General features: G+C 37.9%; 1 protein-coding gene across 1 annotated transcript; it reads left to right on the forward strand.

The window, feature by feature from the left end:
* Positions 1–1,090: 1,090 nt before the first annotated feature.
* On the forward strand, positions 1,091–12,535 carry LOC131774415 (otoconin-90-like). The gene is made up of 11 exons (XM_066162225.1): positions 1,091–1,182; positions 3,692–3,785; positions 4,662–4,815; positions 5,148–5,266; positions 5,622–5,808; positions 6,991–7,085; positions 9,177–9,231; positions 10,508–10,602; positions 11,270–11,423; positions 11,812–11,930; positions 12,231–12,535. Exons 2-11 carry the CDS (start codon positions 3,698–3,700, stop codon positions 12,416–12,418), a joined length of 1,254 nt encoding a protein of 417 aa, XP_066018322.1. The 5' UTR covers positions 1,091–1,182; positions 3,692–3,697; the 3' UTR covers positions 12,419–12,535.
* Positions 12,536–19,918: the final 7,383 nt, after the last annotated feature.

Here is a 19,918-nt window from a genome sequence, read left to right on the forward strand (position 1 = left end):
GCCGTCTTATAAGGTTTTTTTATTTTTTCAGACTCATCATGATTGTAACTCGCATTGCAGAAAGCATTCATGATTAGTGTCCTCAGTTGACATTGTCAAAAAGAGCCGGCACAAGTGTCGGGCTAAACTGCTCATGTCGCTATGCAATCACCTATATATTGACCTCCTCTAGAGCGAAAACACAATCATTCCAAAATTATCGTTTTGTAGTTCGGCGGCTGGAGTACTATGAGTTCTTTTCGTTTCTTCCTTGCTTGTAAGCAATGCTTTTAAGTTTCTCATAAGTTTTCCCTCCTGTTAGAAATTTCTGTTAATAAAAGAAGAATTGGGCTGGTCCACATCATTGTCTTACAGATTCATAATGAACTCCGCGATCATTTTGCTGATTTGGACTGCTTTGGGCGTCTTCGCCATACCGACAGCCATCTCAGCAACTGGCCTTAAAGCGGGTGCGCATCTCATCACTTTGCGTCATAGCGAACTATTTCATGCTCTCTAATAAACATCTTGTTCCCTTCTCGTGTTATGGAAATGGACTCAGACATTTTAATGTTTAAGTCATCTCTTTCCTAAATTAAAATTGACATATATAAAGTAAGAGAGATGGTGAGTTTTGAGCTCGGCTTGTAATCAATGCTTTCAAGTTTCTCATAAATTTTCTCTCATCGTTATTAGGTTTCTTTTTTCATGTAATGAATTATCAGCACGGTGTAGTTCATCTCAGAAAAAAATGAATAGTGTCCTTGAATGGCGAACGGGTAAATAGCCAATAAAGTTCAACAGGTAAAACCATCTCTTAATGTCACATTATGGCAGTTGAAAATAGTCATAGTGTGTGGATTTGGAGGACATGGAAAATTGACCAATTGGCGCTAAGAGACTTCATTTTTTTAAAATTAGTTAATGAATTAAACGTGGGAACAAATAAAATTTTTCAATTATTTGAAGGCGTACACTCGCTACGAAAGAGTTGGTACCATTGCTTGTCTTTTCATTCGACTGTGATTGCATTTTATTTTTATTTGATTTTTGGTTTCATTTGGTTTGTTTTAACTCAATTATGTTCATCAAGAGCTTATTTATTTCATAGGTTCTCTGCGACACAGAACAAATCAGACGACAGAATAATCTAAAAAACTTTGCCTAGAGAATCTAATCATTTCCTTTCCATTTTAACAAGAGGTAAGAAATATTAGTAAGTTTCAGCTAATTTTCCTACAATTTCGTCTTATCATTCCAAGCCTTCTAGAGTAAATAATTCGAGAAATGTTGGGGCGAAATGAAAGCGATGCACGGCATGACAAGGGAGAGGGGACGTCTGAGGTAAGCTCAGGAAACTGAAGCTTTCGAAGTATCCGCTGGTGTAATTGAAATCATTTTCACCATTCTGTAACAAATGTTTACCCAACCTGTCTGTCGGGCCAGGTATTATTTAAAATTAGATCTTAGAGACATTTTCGGATCATATTTCTGAACCTTGTGCTTTGTGACAGTATCGCGTTGTTGTGTTGCGAATCGAACGTTTTTAAAGTCGTCACTATTCTGCGAATTTCACTGCGTCAAGTTCCAACTATTCTTAGGCGTACGGAGAGGACGATCACTTGACATTATCTAACACTGCTAATGGAATAAATCATATTGGATTTTACTTTTGTTAATTGATATATGGATATCAGTTCAACGACCCTCCAACCTTTGCGACTTAGAATTTAGCTACACAACCGTGAACTCGAAGTCTGGGAATACCAAAGAGTCAGATTAAGATTACAAATGAAAATAAAGTATTTCCGACAAGCAGTTTTGGAATTTGCCAATTTGGCTATCAAGTGTAGAGACTGATTCTTTTTTTTCTCTTTTAGATTTCTTACTTTAGTCCAAATTCAACCTAAACTTATTGATATTACCCGCAGTAGTTTCCTTTTTGTCGGTCATTGTTATATAGGAGCTTTTTCTCCGAGTACGATTCTACACGGTTTGATAAATGAAACCGCCGAAAACAAAAGCAAGTAAACGATGTTCGATGCAAAATTACAAATTTATTCATTGGAAAAACACCTGAAAGGAAAACGACTTAGCTGTCATTGGTCGGCCTTTCAGTTCAATTCAGTGTATCTGGTGAGACCATTTCCTTCTGTCACAAATGTCACTTGGTCAAAAATATCGCCTCGTTTGATATTGGCAAATATCTTCGTGACAAGCATTTATTGGCCTCAGGGGATCTAACGGAGAATTTAAGTGTTTTAAAGAAGCCCACGAACAAATTTGACTTCCTACTTTATGAAATGTTTTTTATTCAAGAACTGAGACCTGCTCTCAATGTGCAGTCGCACTCAATTCGTGCAAAGGTTTTTAATTAGGTTTTTAATTGTTTTTAATTTTTAATTTTTATTTGTTTTTAAATTAGCTTCTAATTATTTCTTCTCCTTGTATGTTCTTATCGTCCGTTTACACTTTCAAAAATTATTACACTTCTTATACGTCTAGATATATATATATATTTCATTTTGTTTTCTTTTTTGTTCACTGTTGAATTTTTTTATCTGCGAAATAGTTAAAAGTAAGTTGGTGTTTAGGAATACCTTCATCAATTCCACATTTTGTTCTGAGACACACAGAAATGCTACTAAACCGCTGCGCAAAGAAGAAAGCTTTGTTTTCGAGCGATAAAAACAATGTTACAGGGACGTATGCAGAGACCGTAGAAAATGTAATTTTTTACACGTTTTTGCTACAAGCACAGCCCTGGCTCACTGTCTTAGCTTCCAAGCGACCCTGGGCGCATTTCACGTGCAACATCGTTCAAATAAAGACCCCTGTTTCTCTTTTTGGCGAAAGTGAAACGTCTAAAATCATGTACATGTGCATGTGCATCAATTCAGCTTTGATTTGTGGACGGAGTTCAAGATAAACATGGATTAGCCTGTATATCTCTGGCGAATGGTATGGGTAATGGCGTGAAAAAATTTATTGTCGAACGATGAAAATTTTCAAACCTCTACCTTTGTAGCTTGGATTTCGAGATTGGAGAGAGTCAAAAGGACAGTTACTGAATGATAGGTGCTAGTTTGATTCCTTATGGAATTCTTTAACATTCTGTCCACTCCATCCTAAACAAACAATCCTCTAACATAAAGTTGAACAAACCGGAATCGCTGTGGAGATGCAGGTTTTTCCATGTTTGCTCGTGTACATATACTTGGACTAAAACGTTCCCTTTTCACCAAAATTGGATTATTGAATAATTCGAAGATTGCGTGGAACTAGAATGATTGAAAAAACTCGTTATTGTTATCCGTTCATCCAACTGTGTATTCATTCATTCATCCAACTGTTCGTCCACTCATCCATCCAACGTGCATTGTAGGCAACGGTGATTGTTATTTTGCATATTTCGGCCGCAAAGTGGAGTCACGCAAATAGCCAATATCAAACAAACAAAGAAGCAATCTTTTGGCTAATCTGAAAAAGGAGGCTATATTTACTAAACATCTATGTGAAAAGAAAATGAACGTTTTTCGGGTTTACATGCCCTTTAACAAATCTAGAAAAAAAAAAGCGAAACGAGAAAAGACGAAAAAAAATTGCTGAAGCCTCAGATTTCGGCGATAAATTGATTCGCTTAAATATGATTGTTTCACCTAAACCAAACCTAAGTGTTGCCGTTGGCTAATCCATATTGTTGGGTTTACAGATCACGATGGAATCTAAAGTCATTTTGCTGATGCTGATTGCTGTGGGAAGCACAATCGCTTCACCAAATTTCATTGCAGAATCTGGCCACACAGGTAGGTATCTCATCATTCAAGATCAGATCTAAAGTTATCATGTTCTTTAGTTAATAAACTATAAGGTTACATAGTTTATTATTACGCCATTCTCGCCCAAATTTAGAGAGTTGCAGTCGTGATACCCAGATACCGTTTTTGGACACATTCAGTCGTGCACCATGTCGATAATCAGTCTGATTGTTTTAGTTACTTGCTTAAGGGGGCTCCACATGGTTTTTGCTCAACTAAGGTCGGGATGTACTCGACGACTCACGAAAACGCTGCTGTTGCCCGTGGGCGGGGATAGGAAAACACGGACCGCGCAAAGAACCAATCAGATAGCAGGGTTCGTTATCGTGCCCTCTGAGAAAAAAATAAATGAAAATCTTATAAGTGAACTGCGGATAAAGACGTGAATATGAAAGCGATATTCGCAGTAATCAACACTTTTTGAGCATTATAGTGAAAATAAGATCGCTCTAACATTTACGTCTTTATCCGCAGTTCACATACATGGTTTTTATATATTCACAGTCATTTATTTATCACTTCACGGGTTTATTTGGAACCAACATAGTAACTAGCTCCCAGTTGGCTTGTTAGCTCAGTTGGTAGAGCACTGCACCGGTATCGCAGAGGTCAGGGGCTCACATCTCGCATAGGCCTGAATTTCTTTCAGGCCTTATTTTCACTACTACTCAATTAGTGCTCATTACTGCGACGATCGCTTTCATATTTAAGACGTCTTACGTCAAAAAATTTAACGTTTTAGCGTGTGAAACCAATAGAGAGCAGACCAGCTGTGTTTCCTCTAGAGACAAAAAGCATAATTGCAACTAATCACCCATGAAAATAATGTTTTGAAGAGTGAGATTATACTTACCAATTGCTTAGCAGATGTGGGAAGTGCGAACGCGACTAGGAGAGATGTTGTTTCCTTCGGCTGGATGGTTTTGCGCGTTACCAAAAGAGATCCCCTTGATTTCAATGGTTATGGCTGCTGGTGTGGAATTGGTGGGGAGGGCAAACCCGTGGATGATTTGGACAGGTGATCTAACAAAGCTTTCCCTAGATTAGTATTACTGATTTTCCTAGTATCCTGCGTAATGATTAAGTTAAAAAGTTGAAAAGAGAGAAAAACATACAGTCTTATTTCATTTAAATATTTCTGTGGAATAGTCGACAAAACCGAAAAGGAATTGAAATAGACCCTTGGAATCCACCAACTTATCATGCTCTACCATCTTAAAAGGAGTATACGCTTATTAAATTGTCAGAAGATGGTAATGAAGCGTACTTTCCTGCTAAACAAGCGCTGTTAACCTCAGTGATTGGTAGACACCTAGAACAACTTCAAAAAGTGGATAAATCTATTTTCAGGTGTTGTCTAGTTCACGACAAATGCTATGACGACATTGTACGGTCGAAGGTTTGCCCTTTCGAGAAAGGAGTTTATGCTCTCCCCTACTCAACAAAACCGAATCACCCTGCCGAATGCGGTAAGTCAAAGAGAATGACTTACGTAATCCTGTGCATAACGGTAAAAACGTGTTTGTTGTGTAGTTTAGCTGTTTTATTTGCATCTGCTTTTGCTTTTTTATAGGTTAATGTCCAGTTGTACTGTTTTTTATTCGAATCAGTTTTCGTTTTCCAGTTTCTTTTTTTTTTTTTGTAAGATGATTCGTTAGCATAAACCTGAACCTACGAGCACATTTCAGAAATTTCGTTAGCTGTGGTACAATAGGGGAACTTGAAACAGTTATTGGAATGGGTCCTCTGTTGTAAAATTTCTGGAAAAACTTCTTTTAAAAGTAGTAGACAACAGCATTTTAACATAAATTCATTTCACTTCAGAACCTGTATCTCATTACTGGCTTAAAGGAGAATGCCGCTTTCGCTTGTGCAAGTGCGATGCAGCTGCCGCTAAATGCTTTAAGAAGAGTCCCTATGACGAGAAGTATAGAAAATACCCACAGAACAAGTGTAGGAACGACAAGCCTTCTAAAAGTGACGAAGAAACAAAACAACTGTTTTCGCTTTGAGTTTGTAATTGTTTGTTAGATGAATAAAAGAGCAAAGATCCCTTTTGGTATAGTCTGGCTCCGTAGAAACTGCCACAGGTACCTGTGTCCTACCGATTATTTCTGTTGATTTGGTGATGTAATTTCGAAAAAATAACCCAACCGCGTATTATTTTGAACCTTTTCCATCAATTTGCTTTATCAAGTCAACATAGAGTATCTAGCCTACAGAAAATTGAACTATCTTAAATTCCGCTTTACTGTGTCAAACTAAAAGCCCGAGTTTCTGAAGAACCACTAACACCAGAAACAAATATCATTTTCCTCTTCTCAGATGAAGGCATCATGCAGGCTCCACCGTATCATGTGAAATATTTGAAGAAGGAGGAATCTATTGAAAAAGATAATTGATAATGAGACCAATCTTTTCATGATCCCTGTCCAGCTTCGTCTTAAGTACGCTTTCACATTGTGTAAAGCGATGTTCAGCTGAAGACATGATCAAAGCTCGAAACAGCAAGTACAATATCACAAGGTTATCTGCCACCTTGGCCAGATGCTACGTTTAGGGTTGGAACCGATCACATCCGCAAATTTCTTCGTCAACCTTTTCACTTGTCAACCCTATAACGGAGCGTTTTAAAAACGATGCGTTTTCAAACGCTCCAATTTTAAAACTCTTTTCGAAAGTCTCCGTTTTCATCAACATTTTCGTGTTTTTTTAGAGTGGATGACCGGCGAAAACATATGAAAGAGTTTGTGTTTTGAAACGAAAACGCAGAAGTTTAGTAGGAGCCTTAAAGAAAGATGCAAGTGCTAAAACTGTTGTCGAATTTTTTTATTCTCTAAAAAAACAAAAATTAGCCGTGTTATAGGGTGTTTTTTTTTTAGATTCATCATGATTGCAGAAAGCATTCATGATCACTGTCCTCAGTTGGCATTGTCAAAAAGAGCCGGCACAAGTGTCGGGCTAAACTGCTGATGTCGCTATGCAATGAACTTTATATTGACCTCCTCTAGAGCGAAAACACAATCATTCCAAAATTATCGTTTTGTAGTTCGGCGGCTGGAGTACTATGAGTTATTTTCGTTTCTTCCTGGCTTGTAAGCAATGCTTTTAAGTTTCTCATAAGTTTTCCCTCTTGTTAGAAATTTCTGTTAATAAATGAAGAATTGGGCTGTTCCACATCATTGTCTTACAGGTTCATAATGAACTCCGCGATCATTTTGCTGATTTGGACTGCTTTGGGCGTCTTCGCCATACCGACAGCCATCTCAGCAACTGGCCTTAAAGCGGGTACGTAACTCATCACTTTGCGTCATAACGAACTATTTCATGCTCTCTAATAAACATCTTGTTCCCTTCTCGTGTTATGGAAATGGACTCAGACGTTTTAATGTTTAAGTCATCTCTTTCCTAAATTAAAATAGACATATGAGAGATGGTGAGTTTTGAGCTCGGTAAAAAAATAGAGAAAGATGTTTTTTTCGTCTTGTCACGAGCTTGGGGCGAAGAAAAAATTCTGAGTCCCTGTGAGGAATTGAACCCCAGACCTTTGGATTCCGCGCGAGAAGTATAGAAAATACCCTCAGAGCAAGTGCTGGGATGACAAACACTCTGTTAATAAATGAAGAATTGGGCTGTTCCACATCATTGTCTTACAGATTCATAATGAACTCCGCGATCATTTTGCTGATTTGGACTACTTTGGGCGTCTTCGCCATACCGACAGCCATCTCAGCAACTGGCCTTAAAGCGGGTACGTAACTCATCACTTTGCGTCATAACGAACTATTTCATGCTCTCTAATAAACATCTTGTTCCCTTCTCGTGTTATGGAAATGGACTCAGACGTTTTAATGTTGAAGTCATTTCTTTCCTAAATTAAAATAGACATATGAGAGATGGTGAGTTTTGAGCTCGGTAAAAAAATAGAGAAAGATGTTTTTTTCGTCTTGTCACGAGCTTGGGGCGAAGAAAAAATTCTGAGTCCCTGTGAGGAATTGAACCCCAGACCTTTGGATTCCGCGCGAGAAGTACAGAAAATACCCTCAGAGCAAGTGCTGGGATGACAAACACTCTGTCGTTTCTCTGTTAAGGTATTTCTTTAATCAAGCACAATATTAAACACGAAATAAAGGTTGCCATTACAAATTGAATATAGCCTCACTTTGATTGGGCCGGCGTTCTTTAAGGGCTTTTTCCACAGGTACATATCACAGACCCATTACTTCTATGAGAGTTCTCCATACCGCATTCTAACACAGTGTTGCTGATTAAAACCGATAACCACTAAAATTTTAAACAAATTCTAAACTCTCTTTTTTCGGTCATCTCAACTTCAGTTGGCCTTCTTTTAGAAGAAAATATTGCAGACAACGGTATTTCGCAGAAACAACTACGGTTCTACGTACTTAATGTATAAATGCTTGAAGCGAATGGAACGTTTCAGTACTGCCCATGACGCTCTTTAAGATATGCTTATTAATTTTCCACGAGAGAAAAGGGGGAAAGTGGAGTTGTCTCGTAGACCAGACACCAAGCGTATTGCGCCCTCAGAAGAAAGCGTACCGGACCTTAACAAAAGGCCCTTTTGTTACCAATTTTGGAAGATTTGACGAGTCCCTAGAGATAATAACACGGAAATGCATCAATAGCTATCAGTCTTTGTAAGAGTTATCCATTAGATCAACTTTAATTGGTAAAAACTTAAACCAATGTTGTGGCGACTAAAAACCATCAATATAGGTCAATTATCTCTGACGTTATGATGATCTGTTCTTACCAACATGTCCTTTTTTTTGTGTAGGACAAAGAAACATTCCTTAAAGCGTTCGTCATAAGTTAGACATCAATAATGAAATGCTCATCGGTGGGTCGTCATCATCTTTGTCGTCGTAGCATCGTCTTCATCAATCATAATTATTGTCATCTCCGTCTTTATCGGTTTCTTTTTTCGTGTAATGAATTATCAGCACGGTGTAGTTCATCTAAAAAAAAATGAATAGTGTCCCCGAATGGTGATCGGATAAATAGCCAGTGAAGTTCAACAGGTAAAACCACCCCCTGATGTCACATTATGGCAGTTGAAAATGGTCATAGTGTGTGGATTTAGAGGACATGGAAAATTGACCAATGAGTGTTAAGAGACTTCATTTTTTTTAACCAGTTAATAAATTAGAAGTGTGAGAAAATAAACTTTTTCCATTATTTGAAGGCGTACACTCGCTACGAAAGAGTTGGTACGACTGCTTGTCTTTTCATTTGACTTTGCTTGCATTGTATTTTTATTTGATTTTTCGTATCATTTGGTTTGTTTTAACTCAAGTATGTTCATCAAGAGTTTATTTACTTCATAGGTTCTCAGAACAAATCAGACGACAGAATAATCTAAAAAACTTTGCTTCGAGAATTTATTCATTTCCTTTCCAATTTACAAGAGGTAAGAAATATTAGTAAGTTTCATCTAGTTAACCTACAATTACGTCTTATTTTTCCAAGCCTTCTAGGGTAAATAATTCGAGAGATGTTGGGGCGAAATGAGAGCGATGTCCGGCATGACAAGGGAGAGGGGACGTATGAGATAAGCTCAGGAAACTGAAGCTTTCGAAGGATCCGCTGGTGTAATTGAAATCATTTTCACCATGCTGTAAAAAAGACCTACCCAACTTGTAACTGCTTTTGGGTTGGGTATTATCTAAAACACGATCTTAGTGACATTTTCGGATCATATTTCTGAACCTTGTGCTTTGTGACAGTATCGCGTTGTTGTGTTGAGAATCGAACGTTTTTAAAGTAGTCACTATCCTGTGAATTTCACTGCATCAACTATTCTTAGGCGTACGGAGAGGAAGATCGTTAGACGTTATCGAACACTGCTAGTGGAATAAATCATATTGGATCGTACGTTCGTTAATTCATATGTTGATATCAGTTCAACGACCCTCGAACCTTTGCGACGCCTGGAATTTAGTTACATAACCGTGAACTCGAAGTCTGGGAATACCAAAGAGTCAGGTTAAGAGTACAAATGAAATTAAAGTATTCCCGACAAGCAGTTTTGGAATTTGCCAATTTGGCTACCAAGTGTAGAGACTGTTTCTTTTTTTCCTTTTTCAGATTTACTTTTTTTAGATTTCCTTTTTTCAGTCCAAATTCAATCTGTACTTTTTGATATTACCCGCAGTAGTTTTTATTTGTCGGACATTGTTATAAAGGAGCTTTAATTTTTCTCCGAGTACGATTTCACACGGCTTGATAAATGAAACCGCTGAAAACAAAAGCAAGTAAACGATCTTCAGTTCAAAATTACAAATTTATTCATTTGGCAAAAAACACCTGAGAGAAAAACGACTTAGCTGTCATTGGCCGGCCTTTCAGTTCAATTAAATGTATCTAGAATGATTGAAAAAACTCATCACCCATTCATCCAACTGTTCATCCACTCATCCATCCAACGTGCATCGAAGGCAACGGTGATTGTTATTTTGTCGCAAAAAGCCAATATCAAACAAATAAAGAAGCAATCTTCAATCTTCTGGCTAATCGGAAAAAGACGCTTTAACAAATCTAGAAAAAGAAGAGCAAAACGAGAAAAGATGAAAAAAAATTACTGAAGCCTCAGATTTCGGCGATAAATTGATTCGCCTAAATATGACTGTTTCATATAAACCAAACCTAATTTTGTCGTTGGCTAATTCATACTATTGGGTTTACAGATTCACTATGGAATCTAAAGTCATTTTGTTGATGCTGACTGCTCTGGGAGGCGCAATCGCTTCACCAAATTTCATCGCAGAAACTGGCCACAAAGGTAGGTATCTCATCATTCAAGATTAGAAGGTAGGGATGTACTCGGCGACTCACGAAAGCGTAACCGTTGCCCGTGGGCGGAGATAGGAAAATACGGACCGTGTATTGAACCAATCAGATTGTAGGATTCTTTGCCGTGCCCTCTGAGAAAAAAATAAATGAAAATCTTATATGTGAACTGCGGATAAAGACGTGAATATGAAAGCGATATTCGTAGTAATGAACACTACTTGAGCAGCAGTGAAAATAAGATCGCTCTAACATTTACGTATTTATCCGCAGTTCACATACGTGATTTTCATATATTCACAGTCATTTATTCATCACTTTACGGGTTTATTTGGAACCAACATAGTAACCAGCTCCCAGTTGGCTTGTTAGCTCAGTTGGTAGAGCACTGCACCGGTATCGTACAGGTCAGGGGGTCACATCTCGTATAGCCATGAATTTTTTCAGGCCATATTTTCACTACTGCTCAAGTAGTGCTCATTACTGCGAAGATCGCTTTCATATTCAAGACGTCTTATGTCAGCAAAAATTCAACGTTTTAGCGCGTGAAACCAAGAGCAGACCAGCTGTGTTTCCTCTAGAGACAAAAAGCACAATTACAACTAGTCACCCAGGAAAATAATGTTTTGAGAGTGAGATTATACTTACTAATTGCTTAGCAGATGAGGGAAGTGCGAACGCGACTAAGAAGGGTGTTATTTCCTTCGGCCTGATGATTTTGCGCGTTACTAAAAGAAATCCCCTTGATTTCAATGGTTATGGCTGCTACTGTGGACTTGGTGGGGAAGGCAAACCCGTGGATGATTTGGACAGGTAATCTAACAAAGCTTTCTTTAGATCAGCATTACTGATTTTCCTAGTACCCTGCGTGATGATTACATTGAAAAGTTGAGGAGAGAGAAAAACATACTGTCCGCTCCACTTTGTACACCACAGGATCAAATCCAGTGGTGAAATTACTTCATTTAAATAGTTGGGTGGAATAGTCGACAAAACCCAAAGGAATGGAAATGGACCCTTGTAATATATTAACCTATCATGCTCTATCATTTTAAAAGGAGTATACGCTCATAAAGTTGTCAGAAGATGATAATGAAGCATACTATTCTGTTAGACAAGAACTGTTACCCCCCCCCCCCCCCAAATGTAGACACCAAGAACAACATTAAAAAGATTAAAAAGTGGATAAATCTATTTTCAGGTGTTGCCAAGTTCACGACAAATGCTATGGCGACATTATGCGGTCGAAGGTTTGCCCTTTCGAGAAAGGAGTTTATGTTCTCCCCTACTCAACAAAACGGAATCAACCTGCCGAATGCGGTAAGTCAAAGAAAATGACTTACGTAATCCTGCGCATAAAGGTAAAAACGTCTGTTATGTAGTTTAGCTGGTTTTATTGTGTGTGTGCTTTTGCTTTTTTATAGGTTAATGTTCAGTTGTACTCAGTTTTCGTTTTCCAGTTTCTTCTTTTTTTTAAGATAATTCGTTACCATATACCTGAACTTACGAGCACATTTTAGAAATTTCGTTGGCTGTGGTACATTAGGGGAACTTGAAACAGTTATTTGAATAGGTCCTCTGTTGTAAAAATTTTAACTAAATTCTCTCGTTTTACTTCAGAACCTCCATCTCATTACTGGTTTTGGAAAAAATGCCGCTTTCGCTTGTGCAAGTGCGATGCAGCTGCCGCTAAATGCTTTAAGAAGAGTCGCTATCACAAGAAGTATAGAAAATACCCACAGAACAAGTGTAGGAACGGCAAGCCTTCTAAAAGTGACGAAGAAACAACACAACTATTTTCGCTTTGAGTTTGTAATTGTTTGCTAGATGAATAAAAGAGCAAAGATCTCTTTTAGTATAGTCTGGCTTCGTAGAAACTGCCACAGGTACATGTCGCCTACCGATTATTTTTGTTGATTTGGTGATGTCGTTTCGAAAAAATAACCCAACCGTATATTATTTTAAACCTTTTCCATCGATGTACTTTACCAAATCGACATAGAGTATCTGGCCTACAGAACATTGAACCATCTTAAATCCCGGTTTACTGCGTCAAACTTAAAGCCAGAGTTTCTGAAGAACTACTAACACCAGAAGCAAATATCAGTTTCATCTTCTTAGAAAATGATCCAGTGCGCATGACTGTGCGACCAAATCAATTTACCAGTTTCACTTCCTTGTTTGAAATACACAAACCATTCACGTAAATAGTTTATTTACAATGTTTTCTTTTTCAACGTGTACGTGTCATATTTAAGTAAACATGTTCATCCCAGTAATTCATTGGTGCATATACACTCCATGTACACTTCAGGTTTTATAAATTTTACTACATCCATTTTGGAACCACTGGTGGTCCTTGTAATCTAATTGGCTCTATTTATTCACGAATAGCAGCATTTTTTGCTCTAAATCGCATCTTCTGTCCAGCCGATGATAAAGTTACACTTAAGATAAAACAACCAATCAGATTTCAAGGCTTGTTTAAATTAACCAATAAAATTGCAGGAAAATGAAAGACAAAGAGTATCATGACGCAAATTTTGCAACTTTTGTTTCAAAACTCTTATTTCCCCCCCCCCCCCCCCAAAATGGATGAATTTAATTACTTCCAGTTTTTGAATGATGACAATGAGATCCTTCAGGCTGAAGACCAACATTCCAGGGATTTTCCCACTTTTCGTGTACATTTTGGTGAATATTTTGACGATTTTCTACCTTCTCGAGCTCAAAATCCGCGCGATCCCGAGTCCACTGAATCAGTTACAAACGAAGAAAATCAAGAGCCACCTAAAGAGTTGGATGTTTCAAGATTTCCTATCATTTCAAACGATGAAATGAATGAGCTTAAGTCTGTCCCTTCGAATAAAAATACGTGCCGCTCCACAAAACAATGGATGAATTTTTTAAGAAGCTGGTGTCAATGCCGCCATCTTGAATATGTCTCCATCGAAACAATGGCGCCTGAAGAGCTTGACAAGGTCCTCAGTAAGTTTTACGCCGAAGCGAAAAAAAAAGGATGGAGATAATTACGAGCCAGAATCCCTTAAAATCACGCTGAGTGCCATTGAACGGTATTTAAAGGAGAATAACTACCCATTGAGCATTGTGTGATCGAGGGAGTTTCACTCCTCACAAGAAATCCTCAATGCGAAAGCAATTTCCCTGCGTCAACAAGGAAAGGGAAAGAGACCCAACAAAACTCAGCCAATCACACCTGAAGAAGGGCCAGCCCTGTGGGGAAAAGGTCAGTTGGATGATTTCACGACAAATGCTATGACGACATTATACGGTCGAAGGTTTGCCCTTTCGAGAAAGGAGTTTATGCTCTCCCCTACTCAACAAAACCGAATCACCCTGCCGAATGCGGTAAGTCAAAATAAAATGACTTACGTAATCCTGTGCATAAAGATAAAAACGTCTTTGCTAGGTAGTTTAGCTTGTTTTTTTGTGTGTGCTTTTGCTTTTTTATAGGTTAATGTTCAGTTGTACTCAGTTTTCGTTTTCTAGTTTCCTTTTTTTAGAGATTATTCGTTATCATATACCTGAACTTACGAGTACATTTCAGAAATTTCGTTAACTGTGGTACAGTAGGGGAACTTGAAACAGTTATTGGAATCAGGCCTCTGTTGTAAAATTTCTGGAAGAAGTTCTTTAAAAATAGTATACAACAGTATTTTAACATAAATTCATTTTACCTCAGAACCTGCATCTCATTACTGGTTTAAAGGAGAATGCCGCTTTCGCTTGTGCGAGTGCGATGCAGCTGCCGCTAAATGCTTTCAGAAGAATCGCTATAACAAGAAGTATAAAAAATACCCACAGGACAAATTCAAGAATGACAAGCCTTCTAGAATTGATGAAGAAACAACACAACCGTTGTTTTTCATTTGAGTTTGTAATTGTTCGTTAGATGAATAAAAGAGCAAAGATCTCTTTTGGTATAGTCTGGCTTCGTAGCAACTGCCGCAGGTACATGTCACCCACCGATTATTTCTGTTGATTTGGTGATGTCGTTTCGAAAAAATAACTCAACCGTTTATCATTTTGAACCTTTTCTATCAATGCACTTAACAAGTCAACATATAGTATCTGGCCTACAGAACATTGAACTATCTTAAATCCCGGTTTATTGCGACAAACTTAAAGCCCAAGTTTCTGAAGAACTACTAACACCAGAAACGAATATCAGTTTCATCTTATCACAAAATGATCCAGTGTGCATGATTGTGCGACTGGATCAATTTTCCAGTTTCACTTAATTGCCAGAAATACACAAACCATTCACGTTAATAGTTTATTTATAATGTTTTCTTTTTCAATGTGTAGGTGTCATATCTAAGTAAACATGTTCATTGGTGCATAGACTCCATGTACACTTCGGGTTTTATAACTTTTAGTAATTGGTGTAATTTAATAACTATAGAAAAATCGACGATTTTCACTTCACAGATAAAATTCACTTGCATTAATCCCAACACGCACATTTCCTACAGCTCTTCCTCCACAAGAAAGCAAGCATACAGCACGCAAAAAATAATGTCATAACCCCTCCCAACCAAGCCCCATCTAATTGCCGTTCAGGCCTTCGTCGAATATTAGAGAAATTCCCTTGCATCTTCTGGAACGACCTCATAAACGACTTCTACATAATCTCCAACACGTAACTGCTTGCACTCACACCAAGTAATGAGATTTCAGCGCGTACATCCAGGGAATTTTTTATAATAAAAAATTGATTGTTTCGACAATTTAGTAATAAAGAAACCTGTCATAAGAAACAAATTATTAACGTGCATCCCTTAATGGCTCTCTGACTCTCATATTTGATATTTCTCACTACCGCAAGTGAATGACATGCATCTTCTCTTGTGAGAAGATACAGAAGACCCCCAAAACACCGCCCGCGCTGTTCACTTACATGTACCTTTGTTAGTTTGCTTGCTAGATCGTTACAAGTATTTATTTAAGTATGGTAGACTTTGTCAGTGAAAAGCAGATCTGAACCTTATTCAGTGGACACAAACAAACACCAGACCACAACACCGACAGTGCCGTGTCCAACTATACATTGAGGAGGTTCCAAGGTTCCATAATATCCGCAACCAATCAGAGCAGTGAAGATACAGGCTAGGGGGTTACGATTTATCGTTCATATACGACAACACACCAATGTCTAACAATTTGCAAGTAAATTGCAAAGGCAGCACATTCTACTGTGTTTTTTTACTATGGTATCTCAAATCTCTTTTCTGATGTCAATTCCTTTTGGAGTCATTGCTTTGCCGAATGCCACATCGATATCCGTCCGTCCATCCAAGGTATGTATATGATCAGCTGATTTATGGGTAAATCTTTTCAACTTAACTCTGTTCCTATCTCAAAGGTATGTATAATATGTGTTTTTTAAAAGACGAGGAAAGTGCAAATATGACCTGAGAGGTGATATTTCCTTTGGCTTTATTTTTTTTTTGTTTATTGATTAACTGAATGTTTGACATGGTAAACAGTTCAACTGTTCAAAGCCAGGACTCATTTCGCTGCAATATAGGTGGACGTTTTATGCCTCAAACAATTATGCGGGCTGTTTTTGAAGACGAGGGGTGTTTTTCGATGTAGTTATGGACTTCTTTGGATTACTCATATAATACTCAGGTCCCCTTCAGCGAATTTTTGTTTAGTGGTGACCTTGTATTTTCATACTGGCATTTGTAGAGAAGAAAAGCTCTGTTGTAAATGAAGTTAAAGAGATAAGTTAATCGTGTTTATCTTAAGCTGTTGCCTGAATCCTGACAAATGCTATGACAAGCTTAAGCGGTCGAAAAATTGCCCATTCAGGAAAGGAGTCTATATGTTATGCCCTACTCAACAAAACGAAATCATCCCTCACGATGCAGTACGTTTAAAAATGACCTTCCATCCACCAAAAAATAATTATATATTCACTTTGAATGCTTTGTGATTGTATGTTTACATTTAGCTGAAGTGTTTCGACTTGTTTGCGGGGGCATTTTGCGGGTTCTTTAATTTGAGTTAAGTTTGACAACGCTAACTGAATGCAAAATGTTTTTTTTGGCTGATTACTTTACATATCACAACCAGCCCAGTTGTGAAAAACAAGTTAATAGCGACGATCATTTGACTGGTCTCTATACTTTCCATATGCGTGTTGTTCGCATTTTTGGGTTTTCTTTGCGCTACAATAGTTTTTCCTTTCGCGTAACGAAGATCTTTCCTCCATAAAATCTCGGTTATTCCGTTTTACTGGAAAGGATAAATTAAGTAGTTTAAATTTTCTGAAGTACGTCTGGACTTGCCCTGCCAAACTTCAGAGGTTTACCTGTCCGTAATGTTGTGACAGAAAAATTCGCAGTTTGGAAATTCAATTTGACAGTGGATATTAAAATTCGCATCAGCAGACCTCTCTGAAGATTAAACAGGGTTTAACTTTATTTTCTTATCTTACTCTAGAACCTGCTTCTTATTACTGGTTTTGGGGAAAATGTCGCTATCGCTTGTGCGAGTGTGATGCAGTGGCCACAAAATGTTTTAAAATAAGTCGCTATCAAATAAGAAGGGAAGATACCCACACACCAAGTGCAAGAATGACAAACCGTTTAAGTTGTCGAAGGAATGACATGCACCAAAATAATAAGTTTCCTCCATAGGCTATTTCTTTAAGCACAAGAGATAATACAAAATAAAAGTATCCATTGCAATTTGCACATAGTCTTTGTTTGATTTTATCTGTCTTTGCAATAAATAGCTCACCACAAATATATTCGCAGAACCCTTACATCTGTGTAGGCAAAGTTGCATGTCCTAACGCTGATGACATTTTTTGGCGAATTAAAACCAATAAGCTGTAAGCTGCCATTCAAATGAACTTCCAAATATGCTCTTGCTTTTTGGATATGTCAATTTCGGTCGTAAAAAAGGCATTCTTAGAAGACAAACATTGCAAAGATAAGAATTTCGCCAAAAGGCCATGAATTTTATCGCTCTATAACACAATCTGGAACTTTAAAGTGCTCCCGGAGATACTCTTTGAAGTAGGCTCTCTACGTTCCCGCGTGAGAAAAAAGGAAATGCTTCGTAGCCCAGAGACCGATGAAATTACGTACCTTGAGCTGTTAGATGTTGAAAAAGTCATAGGTGAATTATAAAAAAATTAATGGTAATCGGGAGAAGACGAGCAGTATGCAGTTCAAACTTCAAAGGTTTCAATGGACTTAACTGATAGCTGTAAAACGGATAGAAAATTTATTTGACCCGTAAAGCGTAAAAATTGACAAATTATCAGTAAATGTCATTCATAAGATATTATCCCTCACCTCAACCATGAATTGGCCAGAACTTTAACCATTAGTGGAATAAAAGCCGTTACCCCTCTGAGACCCTGAGCTTCGTGATCTACATCCGAAGTTTATTCGCGGCGATAAAAAAAAAGTAATCATTTTTACGATATCACATGATCTAAAAAATTTAGCATTTTACATGAATTTTCTTTGATATCATTATAATATGTTCTAACCATTAGGAAAATTGCAACGAAGATCTTCCTTTCAAAAGCCACCATTCCAACCTTACATTCATTTTGTCTCAAAAGGGACTCTTTGAAGTCCATAATCTTGCAAGGCCTTCGAAGATTTTTACGTGGACATGTCAACCTTGAAATGATCTTTATGCCTCAGGCAATTGGCCCTAGGGCTGTGAAGTGGGCTTAGGGCCCCAGACCTACCACTCAACAAAACCCAAACTCACCATGCAGGCTCCAACGTATCTTGTGAAATATTTGAAGAAGGATGAATCTATTGAAAAAGATAATTGATAATGAGACCAATCTTTTCATGATCCCTGTCCGGCTTCGTCTTAAGTACGCTTTCACAGCTGAAGACATGAACATAGCTCGAAACAGCAAGTACAACATCACAAGGTTATCTGCCATCTTGGCCAGATGCTACGTTTAGGATTGGAACCGATCACATCAGCAAATTTCTTCGTCACCCTTTTCACTTGTCAACCTAAAACGGAGCGTTTTAAAAACGATGCGTTTTCAAAACGCTCCAATTTTAAAACTCTTTTCGAAAGTCTCCGTTTTCATCAACGTTTTCGGGTGTTTTAGAGTGGATGACCGGCGAAAACGCATGAAAAAGTTTTGTGTTTTCAAACGAAAACGCAGAAGTTTGGTAGGAGCCTTAAAGAAAGGTGCAAGCGCCAAAACTGTTGTCGAATTTCCTTATTCTCTGAAAAAAACAACAGTTGGCCGTCTTATAAGGTGTTTTTTTTTTAAAACTCATCATGATTGTGACTCGCATTGCAGAAAGCATTCATGATTACTGTCCTCAGTTGGCATTGTCAAAAAGAGCCGGCACAAGTGTCGGGCTAAACTGCTCATGTCGATATGCAATGACCTATATATTGACCTCCTCTAGAGCGAAAACACAATCATTCCAAAATTATCGTTTTGTAGCTCAGCGGCTGGAGTACTATGAGCATACTTTTAAGTTTCTCATAACTGAGTTTTCTCTCTTGTTAGAAATTTCTGTTAATAAAAGAAGAATGTCATTGTCTTACAGATTCATAATGAACTCCGCGATCATTTTGCTGATTTGGACTGCTTTGGGCGTCTTCGCCATACCGACAGCCATCTCAGAAACTGGCCTTAAAGCGGGTGCGCATCTCATCTCTTTGCGTCATAGCGAACTATTTCATGCTCTCTAATAAACATCTTGTTCCCTTCTCGTGTTATGGAAATGGACTCAGACGTTTTAATGTTTCAGTCATCTCTCTCCTTAATTAAAATAGACATATATAAAGTAAGAGAGATGGTGAGTTTTGAGCTCGGTAAAAAAATAGAGAAAGATGTTTTTTTCGTCTTGTCACGAGCTTGGGGCGAAGAAAAAAATCTGAGTCCCTATGAGGAATCGAACCCCAGACCTTTGGATTCCGCGCGAGAAGTACAGAAAATACCCCCAGAGCAAGTGCTGGGATGACAAACACTCTGTCGTTTCTCTGTCAAGGTATTTCTATAATCAAACACAATATTAAACAAGAAATAAAGGTTGCCATTACAAATTGAATATAGCCTCACTTTGATTGGGCCGGCGTTCTTTAAGGGCTTTTCCACAGGTACATATCACAGACCCATTACTTCTATGAGAGTTCTCCATACTGCATTCTAACACAGTGTTGCTGATTAAAACCGATAACCACTAAAATTTTAAACAAATTCTAAATTCTCTTTTTTCGGTTATCTCAACTTCAGTTGGCCTTCTTTTAGAAGAAAATATTGCAGACCACGGTAT

This window comes from Pocillopora verrucosa, chromosome 1 (genome assembly GCF_036669915.1).
Source record: "Pocillopora verrucosa isolate sample1 chromosome 1, ASM3666991v2, whole genome shotgun sequence".
Taxonomy (NCBI): domain Eukaryota; kingdom Metazoa; phylum Cnidaria; class Anthozoa; order Scleractinia; family Pocilloporidae; genus Pocillopora; species Pocillopora verrucosa.